Genomic DNA, 21,210 nt, shown 5'->3' with positions numbered 1-21,210 from the left:
TCATTACGCTCACCAAATGGTCATTAACTTGGTCTGTCTACAATTAAGTGTTGAGTTAGGTACTTTAAACTGGGTTTATCACAAAACAAAACAGCTCCCTGTTGCATCTGGAAACAAGTCCGAGAGCCGTGAGACTGAACCTACACATTAAAGTTTCTAGAGTCAAAACAATGAGCTGAAAGACAGTAAAACGCTCGTTCAGCCGACGCTTTTATCCAAAGAGACACGGTGGTATAGTGCAACTAGGACATGTTGGTGCAGAAATAATTACTGTGGCAGGTGTAGAGGGGTAGATTTAACCTTTCACATCACATGTAGTCATTTAATCCAGTTTTTAAATATATAATAGATTACAGCAGTTCTAATTTCATTGAAGATGTCTAGTTAAAAGCACTTTTTTTATTTCTAAGTATCTTGTCATCACCATTTTGTAGCTAGAAGTTAAATCAGATGCTTGCTGTAATATTTATTGTGCAGATAATTAAAGTCTTTATTTATGTTGTGCTGTTGAAGATGTACTGAGTGGACAGAATATATAAAGTTAGTTTTGTTGTGAGTAGACTGAAGTGTTTGAGCGGGATGTGACGCCTGCATGAATCTGCTCGTCCGATCCCAACCATGTTACCTTTGAGCCAGAGGCGCTAACAGCACCGTGTCCACTGAGTTTTTATCTTGAACGCTTTTGCAAAGTCATCAGCACGAGAACAAGCTGAATTTGAACTCAAGCGATAAGAGTCGGCGCTCTGTTTCACATATTTCTGACAGCATGCACACCTGAAGCTTTTGCACAAAGCTGCAGTTGTATAGATGAGTGTCGGCTCATAGCGGGGGGACATGAACAAGCTCATAAATCCGGGGATTGAGGCTGTTTCTGGCAATTGGATTTCGGTGCGTTCATTCGATCTGGAGTACTTGTAAGCTCAGGAAGGACTTCAACCTTGTGGCTTGTAACTGGAATCTTCCCTGCGACAGACACAACCTCATGAAACCTTTGCAGCCCAATAAAACACTCCGGCAATGAATCTTACCTTTGTGAAACTTTAACGTTCACTTTGGTTGATGCTGTGTCGGAGAGATTAATTTACCTGCATGGTAAATTTTGCAATTAATGTGTTTTCTCAGAATTTGTCCTTCATATTTCGTTTAATAAAATCTGAATCAATAAAACGGTCTCTGTGAAAATTGAAAAATCTAAACTGCACAAAGGAAGATATTTGTTGTTGCATTCTTGACCTTGTGCCTCTTTTCATGCAGTGACTGTCTGCTAAAATTGTCAAGGTTTCTGCCCGATTTCCAATCTAGCTGTTCGAATATGAGCACTAAAGTTTATCCACACTATGAATTAAAAGAAGTAACAAAATTCTGAAGCTTGCTTTGCTGCAGTTTCCATAATCCAGCCACCAGGTGGCACTTTTCTTCCAGTCAATGTCAGCAAAGGCTGAAGTGAGTTCTGCACATACAGTATCCAAGTGTTTTTGCTTGGATGTGCGTACAGTGTAGTGAGTCAGTGTTTGCTTTCTTTTAGCCTCTGTTTGTGGAACACAAACCATCTGAACATCTTTACACTGGAAGCGTCCGCCGTGAACGCCGTGACAGCTAAATACACAAACCTGCTGCTGAGACGGAGCTGGTAAGCGCATCGCCTCGGTCGAAAGTGAAAAACATCTCGAGTAATGCGTAAACAACTGAATGCATTTAATGAAATAAAATTCATAGAAACGGCTGGAGTTCATTTACAGTTTGAAGCGGAAAGCACAAAACAATATTTCTGAGTTCATATAAAGAGCCTTCAGAGCCGCATGCCGCAGCTTCGAGGCTTTTATCCATCATGACTGCAAATCTGGATCTCCACAGTATAATCTGGGTGATGTCATCTAGGTTAGTATGACTTGTAACTTTTTTTTAAATGGGTTCACTGTATGCTAAAAACACAATATATGTACTAAAGTGAAATTATAAAGCCACAGAAAACCCTCGTCGAGCCGAAATGAGTCCGTTCTGGATTTACACGCTCATATTTGGGCACTTAGATAATCCCATCTCTGCAGGCCAACACATCAAGTCAAATCCTTGCTGAGCATTTGTCATATTTGTGGCTCTGACAGAGGCGGTCCCTGTCATCGCTGTTCACCATTGGATTTCACATCGAGCTGTTGTGTTTTCTCCTGTGACAAACGGTGTGTTTCCATGACCCTACAGCCAATTACAGAGCGTCTGGCTTAACACAGAGTCAGACAGTCCACTTGACGACAACCAGCTCGTGTCTGTTCCCCCACAGAGCACTTCTCTCTACAATCCCCTGCAGGACCAGTCAGTTAAAAGACCGCACGTATGACTTTTCAGATCATCATCTGGGGAGGTATTCTCGTGGAAGCCTGCTAAAGTTCCTGCTCTGCAGTGCCTGGTCAACGGTGTGAATGAAGGGGTCAATCATCTGTCTCATGTCAGCGGTGAACGGCTCAAAGGGGGGCCGCTGCGGCCCCGAGCGTTTGAAATGTCCGTCCTGGTTGCTCTGGGCGCAGAGCAGCCTCTCCTCGGTCAGAGTGACGTTCAGGAAGGCAGCGATGAGACGCAGCTGCGGGAGGAGAGCCCGCTGCAGCTCCTCGTAGTGCACCACCAGCAGGCGGCGTCCGAACTTCAGCCAGCTCAGAGCGTGGGATGCCCACCAGGGGGCGTAGCTGGAGACAAATTCTGGCCATTCTGCAGGTGAAAGGAGAATACGGTTGATTATTGAGAGCGGCTTGTGATTTGCATTGCAGAGCTCAAGAGGTTAGACTGAAGAATGTTACAGATGTACATCTCTGCAGGTTCAGAGGTGACACTAGGTCGCCTCCAGCCTGAACAGTGACCCTGATGAGGATAAACGGTTACAGATAATGGGTGGATGGATGCGATGCTCGGGTTAAAGTGCCACAATGCATCTACAATGATCAGTTCAAGTCATGGATTGAGGTTTGCGGGGCTATAATGAATTATTAATTCTTTAAAATCAATATTTCCATTAGAAAAAGTTGTTTACTCTCTTTACCAAAGCCAGATTTTATTAAAGTATAATATAAATCTAGTGATATTGCCTCTGCTGGATGTTGAATTGATGCCGCTCTTAACATTTATATAGAAAGACTCCTCGTGTTATTAGAGGTGAGGCAGGCGGTGACGAAACCCTCTCGATGTGTATGAATTAAAGATGAAACCACCCTCTCAAGACGTATCAGCGGCATCTTTGCAAACACTTTATAATCATTACGTAACAGACTTGGGGGACGAAAATTATTAATCCACAAATGTTCTTTGTGAGGTGTTGGCGACGGAGAAATCAGACCGGCACTCTCGCCGTGTGGCATTGAACGGTTACAGTGAAGTGAGGAAAGGGATCAGGGCGTCGTGACAACATTTCTAAGGCTCAATACCGTAATCATCCTCCCTGGTGCTTTAGCGGCATCTTGATTGAAGCCTTGATCTCTGGCTCCGAGACACCACTCTCCCAGCCGCATTTACATTCTGGCTCGTACAGTTCTTGAATAATATTAATTGAATAATGTGTATAATATAATATGAAATGTCACATTTATTTGATTAGATTAGGATAGTAGAGAGCCCTTGTCCTCACGGCAGACACTGAGGACTTATTCGCCATTTGTTTTCAGTCTTGGCACCAACATTGTGCCAGCTTTATCACCTCTCCTGAAATATATTTTTGTCTGTGTAGTGCAAATTTTCTTTCTACAATATAGCTTGCAAGTCTGCCCCAGTGAGTGGTATTCATTTCTTTGGTTCTGCTTTGCTTAGAGTCCCTCCTATGCTGCTGTTCAAATTTAGTTCAGCCATCAAAGTGTGTTTTCTTACACTCCTCTCCTTATTCATGTAGCTGCTACATGTAATTTTAAAATCCCTCCTATACCGTCTGAATACATGAAACCAAAATACAACTTCCAACAAAAAAAAAGTCTGATATTTAAACTTTTAGCAATGAATTATTTTGTTTGATGCAGATCCAGAAAGAGAGAGCGTCTGGCAGATATCAGAACTAATCACGCTGTCGCTGAAGATATTTGACAAATGCAAATCAATCTTCGAAGACGAGTTATGAACTTTAAAAAGTGGATTCCTGAGATAAAGCATTGACGTAAGGCCACGTCTGACAACTCTGAGAACATTGAGTTTAACAGGCGCAGCATCTGTAGGAAAGAGGTGATCTATCACCGGATCAGATAACGGATTAAAGTCCCCGACGGAGCAGTAAATTTGGATAAGACGTCACCTAAGGTTGGAGTGTGTATGTTAACAAAAGCAGATTTCTTTTTTTATATATATTACAGAGAAACTTTTCGAAAACAAGACACTTGAAGCTCGGTTACCTAGGGCACAGAGCACTCGGCTGACTCATCGTTCATTTGTTCCTCGAGCTAATTCGAGTGCGTCTTCAAGCCGTGCTGGTCGACTCCACAAACACAAACGCACAGCTCTCTCCTTCACACTGCATGCATTGTGAAGCGTGAACCTCTGCATGAGTCCATGAGAACTGTAGAGTGATTTATTGATGTCTTGTATTGTTTTTTTTATATTTATTCATGGATGGTTTCCAGTGAATGAGCTCACTCTAAATATTAATAAACGACCTTTTGGTACAAAATGCAAGAACAAATCCTACTGCAAAAGTGAATATTGAAATATTTATAAATGAAAGGTGTCACATATAAATTCATGTGTTGGATTATGTCAATCTTTTAAAAACTAGAAGCATCCTGACATTTTGAGGAAAAGGTTTGCAGAGATTTGAAACAAAAGCAAGATCCCAGATTACAATGATTAATTCTTTGAAATAAATGATAATACAAGTTTTAACCACTTTGTAATGCACCTTCTTTTCACTTTACACGCTGCGTCCTCTGCTTTGAAAAGAGTGACGTCTCCACTGTAAATATGAGGGCATTTAGTCTCAATCACTGCATGCCCTCTGGTCCACGGACGCTCTGACATTACGCAGCAGTTACTCCGGTATCCTGCAGCAAAGCCATAAACGTTATGTGTTTTGTGTACTGAACTGTGTTACCTTTGCTTTTCCACTGCGCGTCTGTGGCGTGTCCTAGATGTCCGGCACACTTGCGGTTGAATTCGGCCATGAGAGAGCGGTAAGGGTTTCTTATCAGCAGGATGGCAGAATCGAACATCTCAATCTCCTTCTGACCGCTCTCATGAGTCTTCACGCATACGCTGCGGCCACTCTTCCAGTAGTCCTTCTCTCCTTTGAAACCTGGTGCCAATGAATAAATGAATGAATAATGGTCAGCTGCGAGGCAATATTTCAGCGAGCACTCACTCAAACGCTCGTTTGAACAGTGGCGAGCTGCCCTCCCCACCTCTGTTGTAGAGCGTGCCGTCGAAATAGAAGCTGCCAGTGTAGTAGCCAGTCACGAGCTCGATCAGGTGCCGTACCCAGGTGTTCCCCGCACCAGGAAAACTAGAAAGAGCCACAAGGGAGCTGGATCTCTGAGGCAGAAACATCCTCTCTTTGCACCTGGAGTCTGGAAGGACAGAGTATTTGGTGCCATTTATAAAAACGAAGCATTAAATGCACCAGATCAGAATATCTCACAAAGCGTGGCTGCAGAGATCCCAGAAATGGGTTCAGTTTCACAACAAAAGTAACACAGAACAAGTCCAGTGACACAAATTGCAGCAATTGTTGCAAAAGTGACAAAAAGGGACCAGAGCTGAGATTTCGAGTCTAAATTTGGGGTGAACGCTGCTTTCAAGAGCAATTTCTCCCCCTGTCATGCACTTAGTGTGCTTTCTCCAAGGGAACGACACAATATTCATGGATGGTGTCGGTGAATGGAGTAGTTTTGTGTTTTGTCAGAGGTTATTTTTACAGGAGGAAAGAGAGGCTGCAACTGCTGGACGTCATCCGGAAAAATTACTGACATGGCAGAAAGAGGTAAGATTAAAGTACGGACACGGTCTGATAACCATTACATTGTCTCATCTCTCTCTGTAGAACCAATCAGAATGAAGATTCACAGCTCACGCACATGATTGACACGGCGTTGGAGCTGTGTGATATGTAATATCTCACCAAGCACAGGCGTGTGATACACCTGGAAGTGTTCGTGCTCGGTGGATGCTGTCGGCGCGGAGGTGCCGGTGTAGTTCCCCGCGCAATGCTGGTTGTCAGACTGCTGGTTGAGATTGAAAAGCGAGGACGTCCACGTACAGAAACAGTGGGGTTTCTTGAACACAGCCAGTGGGAGCTCCTGCAAAACCCAAAGCACAAATGTTCATTTCTGTGACTCATCGTACTTATTTTTCTCTCCAAAGACTTCTGTTCTACCCGAGGGTGACGTGTCCGCCTTGTTCAGCAGGAAAAGTCTGCGTCACATCCCCAGTCCACACTTTTGTTCTTTTTTTTTTCCAGTCACAAAAGGTTGATCAATGTCAAAAACACAAGGACAGACACTGCGGTGAAATCTGTAGAAGAGTTATGCACGCACGCATTCACACAGTGAGAATTAATCACAATAAAGTCACCACCAAATGATGTGCAATATTTCCACAAGCCATTTCTGTTTTTGGAAAGGAAACCCACAGCTGCATCGAGTAAGATCTCAGTGCCCCATCCAGACTATCTACTTCTCATTAGCGGCACATTAAACCTTAAATATTCAGCAAAAAAAATCCGAGGAGCTCTGCGCTCCCACATGTGATCTCCCGGGAGTGCAGACAGCTCTCTAAGCTATGGAGTGTGCTCTCCAGGAAGCAGAGAGCGAACCGCTGGTACATTTCCCAGAGTGCTCTGTGAGATAAATTGATCATCAGGTTCTGTAATTTCGCAGAACTAATTCGAACCTTATCTGTGCAGGTCTCGATGCAGGACTGCGTGGTTAGGTTGGGCTGAAGGGAGGAGATGGGGAAGGTGCTGATGGTGCTCTTCGGCAACTTGAAGCAACCGCGGTAGTGAACGTTTCTGACTGGAAAACAGAAAAACACACGAGAAAATATGAGATTAGTGAAGCAGATTTGATGGGATTAACCTGCATTAACCAACATTTCTCTCATACTTACTGACAAAAGCGAGAAAATAATCATAAACAACGTTATTCAGCATGAATCTGTATTTCTGCTCTAATTACATTCCTCTGCTTAACTGTACTCTGCTGTATTATACATTCACATTTCAGCTGCAAATCTCCAGAGACACAGAGCCAACCGATCATGAATACTAATACTGTATATATATAAACTCCTTTTATATAATGCATTTGACCTTGCCGACAGCAATAATGCGATGCACGCCTTTAAAGGAAAACAGAAATCCGTTTCTTTTTAAGAGAAATATTCACGTTTGATGTATTTACAAGCTGCTGATTGAGGGCGCCAACCATCCGGATAACGGACTTTTCTCCCTGCTCCGGTCAGGGGGAAAAGATACCGGATGCAGATAAGACAGACCGGCACAGGAAGAGCTTCTACCCTCAGGCCCCCATATGTCTATATTTTCTGACTCAAATAGGAGTAGTGTAGTCCATTTGTCCATTTGTTAGGAGCCACTGTGGCACCATGTGGTGTCCTCAGAACACACAGAGGCTGTTGTGATGTACGGTACTGCACTGCACATTTTTAATAACCAGAAAATGAGGCAATATGCTACATTTTCTCTTTTTAAAGAAAATGTTTTGGCAGTTTTTAAATAGTGAATCAAACCTGAGTTGCTGCAGTTAGGACTTTAGTCCTGATAGACGGGCTGCATGCTCAACCAGGTGAGCAAGCAAGGCTCCAGTAAACTACATTTTCATATTACACTTTGCAAAATGTCAAAACAGAAGAATAAACATGCAAACACTGTGTTAAAAAGCCTGTTAAATATCCGGTTTGCTGATGACCGCTTGAGATCTTTCCTCCACGTGAATCCAGACAGAGTGACTGAGAGATCCAAAAGAAGTAGGAGTACTATTCTTATTTGTTTTTATGTTAATTGATTTTATTGATTTTATTTGTCATTTAGTTAAAATTTAGAATTTATCTGCAAGTCTGAGCTGCAAATTTAAAAATAGACCTACTATATATTATTCAGTCAGTTCATATTCAGCATATTACATATTTTACATCAAGCAAGAAACTGTACGACCTTGATAAGAATAAGCAGTTATGGAAAATGTGTGTGAGAAATGTGAATATGTTGCCTTACAAAGAAGCAACGAATTCTAATATAATAAAGGATGCTGTGGTGAAAAATGTTTGGTCACCTCTCGTGATATTTCTGGTAACAATAGATCTCTGTGGCTCAGAGGCTTCGGTGACACAGACGATGCTTGTTCGAAGGATTACAATAGTTTTAGTCACTTTGCATTCTGTGGACTGATTTAGTTTTCAGTTGGAAAAAGTTCAGTCGCATTTTCACTCGTCTGTGAAGTCAGAGAATAAACAGTCCGGGGTCTTTCCTCAGGGGAACTCGACTCACATTTTCTGTGTCCCGGCAGCTGCTCCTCCACCTTGTAAATGGAGAGTCGGCCCACTCCGCCACAGGGAGACCCCCTCTCACCCCGACACACCAGACTACAATCCTCCTCAGGAGCTCGTGGGCTACTGATCCGGTTCCCACAGTGGCATTCAGCTCCATACTCCAGACCTGCAAACTGGTACCCACTAACCACACACACACACACACACACACACACACAGATAGACACAGTTATTGCCCTGGCTAAGGGCAATCCATAACCTTAAACCATTGCCCTCAGGCGAATCCCATCCTACTGGACATTTGCTAACATTTCAAACTAATCATTTAACTGGAATCTACAGTACGGTCTGTCCCCTGTGATATTTGTCAGTGCTTCTCTTTCTGCACTCGTCTCGGCGTGTAATGCCTTTTTCCAGCTGAACTGCAGTCTCCTCTGATCTGTACTTTTACATATCAAGGCTGTTGTGACTCATCCTCTCTCTTTATCCTCCCCTCCTTGGGACAGACAGACCTCATCAAAATTGACCTTTTCATACGTGTCCTTTTTGAAGCTTCCTCGTAAATTGCCTTGACTTTTTACTTTTTACTCATCGCGGTAATTGGCCCCCGCTCAGGTAACGAGCATGACGAGCTTTCTACGTCGGGGTGGCTCAGGTGAAGGGGGGGCGAGGAGGATGTCTGCCTGCATCCTTCTGTCCTCGGCTGCTCGCCTCTCACTGAGTCTACTCTGCTTTTTCTGGCTGCTGAGATATTAGAAGGAATAATTTAAGCGGGTCATTCCTTGAGTTTGCTTTGAAAAATTCACCTGCCTCTCTCCGTGCTTTATTTCAGTTCTTGCAAATTCAGCTCACAACTGACCCAATCATAGATTTTTTTCAGCCCACTGCCACATCTATAACCTCCGACTTATTCACCAACTGCTGTAGTCAGCTCATTAAGCTTTCTAACACATACACACCTCCCTCCCTCCCTCCTTCTGCAACAGATCAAGCCTTCTGTCCTGGCCTGCTCTTCACTCTCCCCTCTCTCTCTCCCTCTCTCACCATCCTCCCCTCCCTTCCCTCATCTTTTACTGTCATCCAGCCACCTGGCTCTCCGCTGGCTCCAAACACAGGAGGCATTCATGGAGGAGACTGAGATCCAAGGCATTTACTCAAACAGCAGGCCTTCTGTGGTCCCCTCACAGGAGCCCCCGCAGCAGACGCATTACCTTTCTGAGCAGGTGTCTTGACACAGAGAACTGGTCATTTTGCGCAGGTCATAAAGCATAGTTCCTCCCAGGGCTCGATCGCTGGCGTTGTGCAGAAAGCAACCGATGTAGGTCCCTGTGTGAAGGGAAAACCATTCAGACTGAAATATTCCCTCAGCAAATACCCTCACAATTAAAAAGTGTCAATTTGAAAAAGCGTGTTTCTGTTACAATAACATTTCATGCTGAAATGATGAGTCAATTAATTGATTAGCCGGGCCACGAGAAGATTAATTGATGACAATGTAGATAATCAGTTAATCATTTAAATCATTTGTTATGCAAAGTATGAAACATTCTCAACATTTCTGGCTTCTCAAACGAGCTTCTGTTCGATTTCCTTTTTTCTTTTTTTTATGATTATCAAGCGAACGTCTTCAAAGTTTTGGGACTGTTACAAAATGAAGCAATTTGAAAGTGTCACCTTGAGCTGTGGGAAGCCGTAATAGGACATTTTTTATGGACAAACTAATCAATCAAACTAATTTGGCAGCTTGATCGGCCGTGAACGCAAACAGCCTCGTGCAGTGGGCCGATCTGATTTTATTCTTCAGATTTTAAGAATAATAAGAATAAACTGGACGCACACCGACAGTTTGCAGTAAATGAATGTTGACGTCTCTCCTCTTTAACAGGAGGAGGATAAAACACAGGATGTCTCTCTGTCTTTCAGTCTGCCACTGGCAGTGTCCTCTAACGGTGACAAAGCAGCCTTTGCGTCATCACTTATTCACACTAATTATACACAGCAGCATGTATTGTGAGCCATAATATCCAACTAATTTATAACATGACGAGGCCTAATTTATCATCCAATATAGATTATTCTTATGCCTACATCACAGTCAACCTTATTTACCCGCACTAGAATAATAAAAAAAGAAGAATGTAACACCTAATAGGCTCCGACAGACGATTATGATGTGCTGACGAGATTAAGGCTCCATATAAAATGTCACCCAAACTCTTTGATGTCATCCTCGTCTTTGCCACATTGCTACATCAAACTCCGCTCAGCTGACACATGAAAGTCGTACTTATAAATACCGCTCTCGGTGTGAAAGGTTGCACATGCGCTTGTTTTGTCTGTAGACTTCATCTCGCCCCTTGGGTCTGAGGCGCTTATGTTTTTAGGTTATGTTCCAGAGCTTTATGTTGCGAGCAGGTAAAGTCTTTTGATGCATGGAGAGCCTGCAGATAATGTGTTTTTTCTAGTATGAAAGGCTTAAAGGATGCTGAGATTTTTTTATGTTTACTACCAGCACAGAAAAGATTGATGCCAGCTGGTCAAAGAGGATTTTTAAAGAAGCGTTGGAGGAGATGCACGCCACTAGGATTGAGGAAATGTGGCAGCAAGGTGCACAGACAAGATGGAAGCAAGCGATGGACCGTGAAATCTCTGGCAGGCCGAGCATCACCATATCGAATTCGTGATTCAATCAGTCTGCGATGTCCTCTGAAGCCCGTCCAGCCTGTTGTGCTGGGGCGAGGCTGAGTCACTGGCCGCCTGTGCCTCGGGAGACAAACACTGGAGAACAGCAGCAGCTGCTGCCTGAAAGCACTAAGAGACCCGAGGCTGCCAAAGTCTGAGGCCGGAAGCATCTCAAGAGGCGCCACCCAAGGTGAGGCCTCCCTATCCCCCTCCATCCGCCCAGCGGGGGCAGGTCATTGCTTTAATCAAAGTGAAGGAGAGGCCCCGGGCAGCTGCAGCTGAGGGTTAATGGAGGGAAGCAGCCCCGAATTCCCAGACATGATAGAAATGACTGCACTTAGGTCAGACACTGTCGCTTTCTTAAACACTAAGACAGATGGCTGCGCTGGAGCCCGATTCTTCCCCACAGGATTGGACGGAGAAGGCTAATGACATGATGACCAAGTATGAGGATGTGGACCACTGCCACGGGGTATCGTGCACCGCGTGTGTCCATTAAAGTGAGCTAAGGAGGCTTTTCTCACTGCTGTGCCTGTAATATCCTCACAGATGTGAGGAGAGTCATCGAAAAGCACAGCAGGGAGCCTCTCAAGACGTGACGGGCTGACACGAGAACGGGTCAGGGAGGATCGTCAACCGCGTTCTTGATACTGAAAAAGCATAAATACCCAGCGAGGACAAGTCGCTTCGACATCAGGAGGAAGGACATGTGTAAAGAAAGAGTACATATAATGAGGGTCTCTTTGTATATACAGTATATATAAAGAAATTGAATGCAGTGAACCACCCCCTGCCCTGAAAGGCTAAGATATTCAACAAACTATCATAAAACTGCCTCTCAAACACAAAGAGCTCTGTGCCGAGTTCTTTTTTTTATGAAAATAAAGATGAAATGTTATTTTTAAGCCCCGACAACATTCGCCATTAAGCAGTGATGGGAATAACGGCGTTGAAATAAACGCCGTTACTAACGGCGTTAGTTTTTTCAGTAACGGGTAATCTAACGAGTTACTTCATCTATCGTTGTAACGCCGTTACCGGTACCAACACGCCGTTACTGCGCGTTACTGAACCAACCTACTCGTTTTGAAACTGGCACCTCACTCAACTCGCATACAGGCATGCTTTTTTTTCTCCCTTTGGTAAGGGCGGGATACGTAATGACGATTGGCTAAAGCAGAGATTTCATGTTGAGCCAACCAGAGACACCCGGTGGGCGGGTATACACACAAACCAACACACACACACACACACACACACACACACACACACACACACACAGCATGTCAGATGAGATGGCGAGTCCCGAGGCTGAGTCTAAGACAGCGTTTTCACGGTGGAAGTATAGGCAGTATTTTAACCTCGTCGAGGTAAAAGGTAAAAATGTACATGTTACATGCACACTGTGTCTAAGACCAAAGACTTTGTCCACGTCCAAACTTGTAATTGCGTTGAGGTGCAATAAATTAAAACCTCTGTATGGGTATCTGTTGTTTGCTTTACTCCAAATTACTCCAAATGATTTGGCATTTTTTAACTTAAAAAAGTAACGCATTAGTTACTTTCCTGGGCAACTAGTTACTTTTATAGTGTAGTAACTCAGTTACTTTTTGGGTAAGTAACTGGTAACTGTAACTAATTACTTTTTCAAAGTAATGTGCCCAACACTGCCATTAAGCTAGGACAACATGTACGTACCCTGAGAGTCGTAACCCAGGGCAAAATCAGTCTGCCAAGCCCTCACTCATCACAACACTGTCTGCTGCTTGTTAAGCTCATCGCTGTGACCTCACGGTGATAAACGAAGCCACCTCCGCTACACGCGTCACCTGAAACTTCGTGCAAATCAAATATCACAAAATATCAACACAGAGCATCCACTGTAATATTTCTTACTTCTGATCTCGTGTGTGTGTGTGTGTGTGTAATACTTCTGACGCGTACTTTACATATCAAAGAATCCGTGACTCATCCCTGCCAGGCACAAAGTTTTGGCAGCAGATACAAAGTGTTTTGCATCTCGCACCTTCTTTATTTCTGAATACGCTCTTCGATCTCAACTGAAGATACAGAAAAAACCTTTCGGCTCGCCTGTGTATTATTATTGTTACTGTTATGTGTCCTTGTCAAAGTAGTCAGTGAACAAAAGTGGAATAAAGATGAAAAAAGATAGATAAATGTATTATAAAGATTGAATATTAGACTACGGAAATGAAGAACTCAGAGAAATGGGTAATGTAAATCGAGCTGCAGGCCTTTAAATTTACATATTAGATGTTTTTATTTTATATCAAAGATATTTAGATACTGAAATATACTATACTAAACATAATGTTTAGTATTTAGTTAACTAAATGAGCTATTCTTTGCCCACAAGAGGGCACTGACGAGTATTTTAAAACGTCTGCTTATCTTGCTCACCATTCTTTGAATACCAGATTTAAGGTGAGGTTCATTTTTGGACAATAACTCATGAGCATGTTTTTCAGATTCTCAGTATTTTATCTCGTGTCTGCCTCAAACATTGTGCGTTTCATTCGTCCAGAGACTTCAGCTGTGAGGTTTGGATAACAAGATTGAGTTGGATGGATCAGAGCTGTTTAATGACTAAAAAACACCTCACGATAATCCTGGTTTAGCAGGTTTAGAAAACATTTACTGCTAAAAATGTTTTTCCCCTCACAGAGTAAGAAAGTGTTTCCTGAACCACTGTAGAGTGATGAAACTATGACTGCAGCTCGCTGTTATTGTGACAAACTCATTAGTCATTCCGTCTCTTTAATGCCCCAAAGTCACAATTTCACTCCTGGTGGCATCTTCAGATGTTTTTGATCAACAATCCAAAAACCAAAGTGTTCAATTTACAATTATGTAAATCATAAAAAAAAGCAGAAAATTCTCAGTCATCTTCACAGTCGAGATTCTGGGAGCAGAAGATTTACATGTTTTTGCTCAATGAATTATTTAAAGGAATAGTCTGACATTTGGGAAATACGATTATTCACTTTTTTTTGCTGAGAGTTTGATGAAAAGCTTGATATCTCTCTGTCTGAAGACAACAATCCTTTAAAGCTTCCATGTCATGTTGCATGTTGTATTGTTTAATCCATGCAAAAGCTGAAGCATAAAAAGACACTTGATGATTTTATGGGTGTGTGTGTGTGTGTGTGTGTGTGTGTCGGCTGGCCCTGGATAATAATTTATGGAGAAAATGTTTTCTGGTTTTCCCTCTGATGTCCTCCGGCTGCTCCGCATCAGCTCTCTGTGATTTACAGAGTTTCCCGACGGACATAAAGTAGTCTGCTGCAAATTACAGCTGCCGTTAGCTAATGTTAGCTCGGGGGGGCATCGAGATGCAGACATCGAGTGGAGCCGGTGTCATGCCAGAACTGGAGCACGGTGAGCGGGCGACATAACCCGGGCTTTGCAGATTTTATGATAGAGCTAATGGTGAAGACTTGGCTGATGTTGACAGAGGAAGCAAGAACCGCCAGACGAGAGTAAATCTGGGACTGACGAAGTCGTTGGCGAGAGCTTGGTGAAATAAAAGGCTGAAAGACAGACGGCGAGCCGGGCCGGGCCGAGCTGGGCCGAGCCGAGCCGAGCTGAGCTGAGCTGAGTCTCATGTTGTTGTGCTTGTTCGATGTTTGGCTGTTTAGCAAAGTTGTCGACCGGCTAGTTTTTGATCATAAGTAATGCAATCATAGCAAATACACATGTAGAGCAAATACACATGTAGAGCAAATACACATGTAGAGCTGTCCATCAGTTCTCAAAAGTTTCTAACTAATTATCTGTCTGCTTAATTAACAAATGGACTAATCCGACTGAAACTGTTGTTCCAAAGTCTAGTTTCATGAATGATATCGCATATCTGTCTACCAGTTACTCTTCACAGGCATGTGGCACAATGGGTAATTTAATTCTGCGTCCCGGGTAATACTTTTAAAAAAGCAACCTTTGCCAGATGGCAGTTGCTGAAACTGATCTCATTGCTGCCTCCGACATTTTTCATCTGTATTACCCTACTTAGTGACTGAGCGGTTATGTAGTGTCTGTTTAAAAAAAGAAAAAAAAATGGATTAAGAGCTCTTGTAGCAATGCTTTTCAAGAATGGGCTAGAAGAACAAATGTTCCACTGGAGGTAATTCCATTGTATTTATCATTTCAACAAAATGACAAAGCCACTGACAGGCCTGTTTAACAATCGAGTACATCTCCAGGGATATCTTAAATTGCTCCAGTAATGCTAAAGGCTCCTTAACCGAGAGCAGAAGTAAAACAATTCTTATCTTCGTGATCTTTCATTTATTTTCTAGAAACTACTTCGGTGCCTTGCCCGCTTTTTTCCTTCTCTGATTTTTAGGATCAGTGAGTCCAAATCTGCAAGATCGGAAGCAACCGCACGTTAAAATGTCATATAAATGTGTAATGAAGCTCTGAGTTTATGATTATCTGTTCATAAATACACAATGAAGCCTGTTGTGGGTGAACGCCACGGAAGCACCGTGCAGGATTTGTGTTACCTCGGAGCTCCGGACCCATCTGAGCTGGAAAAAGTAAATTACAAAATAGAAAATAAACGTGTATATTTGCTCCTTTTTATATATTATTCATCAGGAGAACCACCGTCCCAGTCAACACATCTCCACCAGAATATTTCAGTATCCTCCCTCTTTTTTTTTACTGACTATTCAAATCTGCTTTTGTTGGAGGTGCTCAAGGTCACTTAATGAGATGATGATGGCGATCACACGATCACACAAGTCTGCCTGGTAACATATCTTTTGGCAGGCGCACTGGAGGTCCCTGTGTGTTTCTTGAAAAGCAGACAAGCAGCTTATCTGATTGGCTGGAGGAGCAGTGTGTAGGATTTGGCATTAGTTGCTGATTGCAATCCCCTTGGCTCACCCCCTTTTTCTCAGCATGGTGTCCGTGACAAAAGCACAAACGTGTGTTTAGATTGAGAACTATTTTTCATTTTGGGGTGATTATACACTAATGTAAACAGAGTTATGTATATTCTGCTGTAAATCTGACACGCTAGACCTTTAAAATGTTCTTTTAAGAATCAATTAGACTTGTTTTGTTGTTTCTTTACAGTTTATGGTGATAAATAATATTCATTTTTCAGTCACATAATGCTGTAGCTAGTTAAAAATAGTCTTCGGCTGACTTTCCCTTTCGCGTTAACGCCTCACTGGCACAATAATTAATGTAAAGAGGGCGAGCGGTGGCCGGTGGTCACATGTTAACATTAACACTGGCTTCTTTGCTTCTTTTTCATCTGCCGGCTAGTAAAGCTGTAAGAAAAGCAGTGGCAGTGCTGCAGTGGTGTTTATGAAGTGACAGCTCGGAGTATTTAGGAGCGGCGACCTGGACTGAAGACGGAGCAGTCTCGAGTCAACACGGAGACAAATGTAGCTCTTTAAACTGACTTTTATGTATTGAATGTGTTCACAGCAAGAGCTATGGTCTGTAGAGTTATTTACCTTTATGTCGGCTGCTCCTGTGGAGAGGGGCTCTCTGCTCTGGACTCTCTGGCAGCAGACTGTGAAACCAGTGGCGATGCAAGTGTTGGACCCCCAGGCTTTGGGATGTGGGCCAGTGTCGTCCTGCCTTGGCTCCCCCTCCAGACACAGGCTGAATGGCAGCCCATCTGGAACGTGCCCTCACGCCCAGACTGGTAGTCCTGAGGGCCGTGGGAGGCGCTGCGAGAGACAGCAGTGGCGGCAGGCTGGCGATGTTTGGCTGAGCTACTCTGATGCTGGAGCGCTGCAGGAGCAGGATGCTGCCTGCCATCAGATAGGCGATGCCCAGGCAGAGCAGCAGCATCTGAGCCCGCTTCAAGAGGCAGTGCAGTCTGTAAAGGGGCGCCACCATTCTGTTTACCGTCTCTCACCTCAGTGGAATGCCATTTCATTGGATTAGGAGCGAGAAGATCTGTAACCTACTTACAACTTCATAATCTTGGAAAGACCTGCAGCATCTGGCAGCGCTGTAGACATTGTGTCTTGGTCCTTCCTCGCCACAGAGTCCAATAGCAGCAGTGGAACAATGGATGTGTCACAACAGAGGGATTTAATATCCAAGGCTGTGGCCGCTGACTCCAGGATGATCCTTGGGGAGAGGCTGGAGCACAAAAACACAGAAAAGGAACACAAGCAGCTGGATTAAAAGCACAAGTGCATTTCTCTGTGTGTGAACACAATCAAAGGGAAGAGGGGAAAGTATATGCCTGGAGGATTCGATGCACAGCTCATGTTGACATATGGGCTTGTATTTCTGTCTTGCAGTATCTTGCAACACATCCCACGGTGTCTGCTGCTCCGTTGCTTTCATTTCTTTTAATTTAAAAACCCGGCCTCGCACCGTGTTCTGCAGTCCCTGTAATTTCTGTTTTTGTCTGTGTGCTCGAGTTCGTGGACTCCAACAAGAGGAGAGAAAAAACTCAGAAACGACATCGACCTTTGTACTACTACGGCTTTAAAATTTCATTTCAATGCAGAGATGTCAGGCTGTGAACGCTGGGTAGATATTGGCCAATGTTAAGATAAAAATAAGCCTCTGTTATCACAGTGGAATGACATCATGTGATAAGAAAAAAACTGTCTGGAGAGCGCATTATGGGTGCTTATGAAATGGGGATTATCATAGCAATATTCAGACCATCTCTCATATCTGTGTAGAGATGAATAAGAGATGAGGACACACACACACACACACACACACACACACAAATCCTGCAAAGATGAGATGCTGAAGAAGTGTTCCAAGTGTTTTATGAAGATAGTTTGTCTGGAGAGAGGAGCAGCAGTGAAGTGTCACGATGGTCTAATGCAAGCCCCTCTTTGGTGATGGAGGTCCCCACTCTGTGTGTGTGTGTGTACACCCCTCAACACACCGCCTCTCTCTCCCTTCACACCCGATAATATCCATTAATGCCCGGCTGTCTCGGTGGCTGTCACACACCGTCATGCCCTTCAGCTCTACTTTTCATCTCAGGCCTCTCTCGTTCTGTTTTCTAAAGCGGACACCCTCCTCTCCTCCTCTTCTCCTTCCTTCCTTCCTTCCTCTGCCTTTAAAACACAAGAAAAAAGTAAAGGGGGGTGCGGTAAGTGCTCCCGAGGATAGAAGCAACAGTTTGCACAATGATCAAGTCCGAGTGCCCAAGTTATGTTCAACTTACGCATAAAAATCACCGCAAAAAAATTATCCTAAGAAGAAGACGCATCCACGCCTGTCTTGTTTTTGGATGGAGCAGGATGGGGTTTGCTTTGGAAGGTTGGATGATACATGAAATATAAAGCGAGCAAACACAAAAATCACCTCCGAGGTCTTCCATCTTTAAACCCCCCCTCCTCTCCTCTCCGCTCCCCCCTCTCTTTACACCGTCTCCACCATTTACAGTGGAGGATCTCTGACAATACAGGCTCACCTTCAGCAGTGGAGTGGTACGCACGGCATCCTTGTGTTGCGCGAACACTTATCAATCCACGGCCGTGATGATCCGAGCCGTTTCCCCCGCTTAGTGTCCAGTGAAGGTCTCCTCGGCTCTCCAGCATTTCCCAGAGCTGGTGTTATATAAGCTCTCTCTCTCTCCTTCCCTCTCTCTCTCTCTCTCTCTCTTTCTGCCAGCCAGTGCTGCTCTCCCGTCGCTCTGAAAGGCTGGCACGGCGATATAAAGCACAGACAGTATGTGTGTGTGTTGGTGTGTGTGTGAGCGAGGGAAGGAGAGAGGGAGAGAGGAGGTGATGGGGAGGAGGAGGAGGGAGGAGGAAGGGGTAGTAAGTCTCATTTGCATTGGTGATCTAAACGCGTCACAGCTCCTCCACCGTGCAAACGGGAGGAAACGTGTCCAAGCGGTCCACGGCTTGCACCGGCGGGGTGTGTGTTGGTACCGAACACCTTTTTATATACAGTAACATGTCCTCCGACACCGAGCCTCTTATCACCATGGATAATTCACTTAATAAACACCCGAGCAACATGCGCGCTGCAGCTCTCTCTCTCTGAGTCTACTGTTGAGTTTCAGTGAAATCAGCCCCCTCATCCATTTGAAGGACATTCGGCTTTGTGTGTGTGTGTGTGTGTGTGTGTGTGTGTTTTGAAGAGTTTAACCAAATCTTCTGCTGCATCGTTGCCTTTGTCAGCACGATGGAGGGCAAAGGACCAAGCAAAACCATCAGAGGACATTCGTATATCTCTGAAGTCCCATCAGACGCTGACAGCAGCTCACACTTTGTTGTGTTGTGTTGTTGTCCTCTTCTGTTTAGCCTCCGGTTGAAGTGCTAAATGAATGGACTTTGGGTGAATGCTTGATGTGCCAGTCAACCGTGGTCGTCTGTGTTTCTCGTCCCCTCTGCGCGTTTCAGCACCACGAACAGCGCCTCGTCTGCGCGCTCCTGCCACGAACAAGAGAAAATTAACCGCGCAGAACAAAGCGCCGTGTCACGGCTGATTGACCTTCAAACCGAGGCCCTCACACACCGACCGTGGCCCTTTTATACAAGTGCTACAAGAAAAATAAGAAGATAAAAAGGATTTTTAATTTCTCTAGTTTTAAAATCTGAACATGTTCTATTTCATGAACATCTGTCTTTGAAACAACTTTTCTCTCTCTCTCTCTATAGTGTAAATGAAGTCGTTTGAAGAATTTTCTAAATGTGAAGAAGGAGATGAAACTTTGAGGCGGAAATGATCAGAGCCCAGAGCTGGAGATATGTCACTTTTTTTTAATTCTCATTCAACTCTTCATGCTAACAAATCAAATATAATTGCCCTAATCATCTGTTTTTATATGAATTGGAGGATGTCAAGTCTGCAGGACATTTAACGTATTATGAGATGAGTGGTTTTCTTTAAAATCTATTAAGTCTGCTTAAAAAAATGTTAATGAATCAGAAAAGTAAAGCAGAAAATGTATTCTGGCCGAGACCGGATGATGAAAGAAGCAGAATTATCTGTTTAAAATCAGTATCGGAGCTTGAGTTTATGCACCGTGCTTAAGCCAATCTAATGATTTCTTTTGCATGTTTTCTGCTTCTCACATAATACCAGATATTATCATGAAACCTTCAGCGACATGCAAATGGATGATTACCTTTGCACCTGCAGTGTTTTAATGTGTTCCAGGCGGCTTTTAGATCTGATCACAGCGCCGGATCAGCCCTTATCGCAGGGTAATCAATTACCTGGAGGTTAACAGGGATTCAAATAGAATTTTTAGTTTTGCTTAATCTCAGTGCCGCCTTTTGATGCAGTTAATTGTGATATTTTAATGAAGATTGGTGTTCTTACTCAGGTTTCCTCCTCAGTGATGTGATCTTCAGTGTCAGCTGTTCAGTGGTTTTAAATCCAGATTTTTCGAGGGGTTCCACAAGGCTCAATTCTATGACCACTGGTTTTTAATTTGTTCGTGCTCCCACTTGGCAAAATTATAAAGAAACATAAAATATTCTATCATTTATTTGTGGATGATAACATGGCTACACATTTCTCTGTCTGTCTGATGATCCTGTAAGCAAGCCGGTCAAACATCATAACCAGGACATCTTTTTGTCACCTGAAAAACATGCTGACTGCTTTGTGCATTCTTCTCATCCAGGTTATTTTATAGCACCCAAACAAACAACAGAGACTCCAGAGCAGTCAGAACATAGCAGCCTAGATCCAGAGGCCAGAAGATATTTTGGACTAAGCTGTGTGTACAGGTAGAATAACCCTAACTCTAATCTCAAAAGAAACAAAGTCAGATTTATTCATCCTAATGACCTAATGTTAATTTGATGGTGATGAATCATGATTTTAAACCTAAATCAGGATGTTTCCCTAACACCTTTTTAACTAGAACCATGATCTTTTCTTAAACCTAAGATTTTACAGCCTTGAAAGTAATAGTGAGCAGTAACATACATACATAGTACTGAGGCACAGCATCTTCTCTGCTACAGGTCTGCACTGCGATTGTTTTACACGACTGACAGGTTTCTGTAGCGTTACACTCCTTGTCTGAATTTTGTAAAGTTTTCTTTCAGGAGGCAAACGTTTGCTGCTGGAGTGAATGCA

General features: G+C 43.5%; 1 protein-coding gene across 1 annotated transcript; it reads right to left on the bottom strand.

The window, feature by feature from the left end:
* Positions 1–1,671: 1,671 nt before the first annotated feature.
* On the bottom strand, positions 1,672–19,140 carry wscd1b (WSC domain containing 1b). Its single transcript, XM_010746965.3, has 10 exons — positions 18,581–19,140; positions 17,101–17,274; positions 16,635–17,005; positions 9,672–9,786; positions 8,459–8,643; positions 6,847–6,968; positions 6,077–6,254; positions 5,361–5,525; positions 5,054–5,254; positions 1,672–2,700 (listed from the first exon to the last, which is right to left on the bottom strand). Exons 2-10 carry the CDS (start codon positions 17,148–17,150, stop codon positions 2,348–2,350), a joined length of 1,740 nt encoding a protein of 579 aa, XP_010745267.3. The 5' UTR covers positions 17,151–17,274; positions 18,581–19,140; the 3' UTR covers positions 1,672–2,347.
* Between the last annotated feature and the right edge of the window lie 2,070 nt (positions 19,141–21,210).

Source organism: Larimichthys crocea, chromosome XXII (assembly GCF_000972845.2).
Source record: "Larimichthys crocea isolate SSNF chromosome XXII, L_crocea_2.0, whole genome shotgun sequence".
Lineage (NCBI taxonomy): Eukaryota > Metazoa > Chordata > Actinopteri > Sciaenidae > Larimichthys > Larimichthys crocea.
This window is presented reverse-complemented; position numbering and strand designations above follow the sequence as displayed.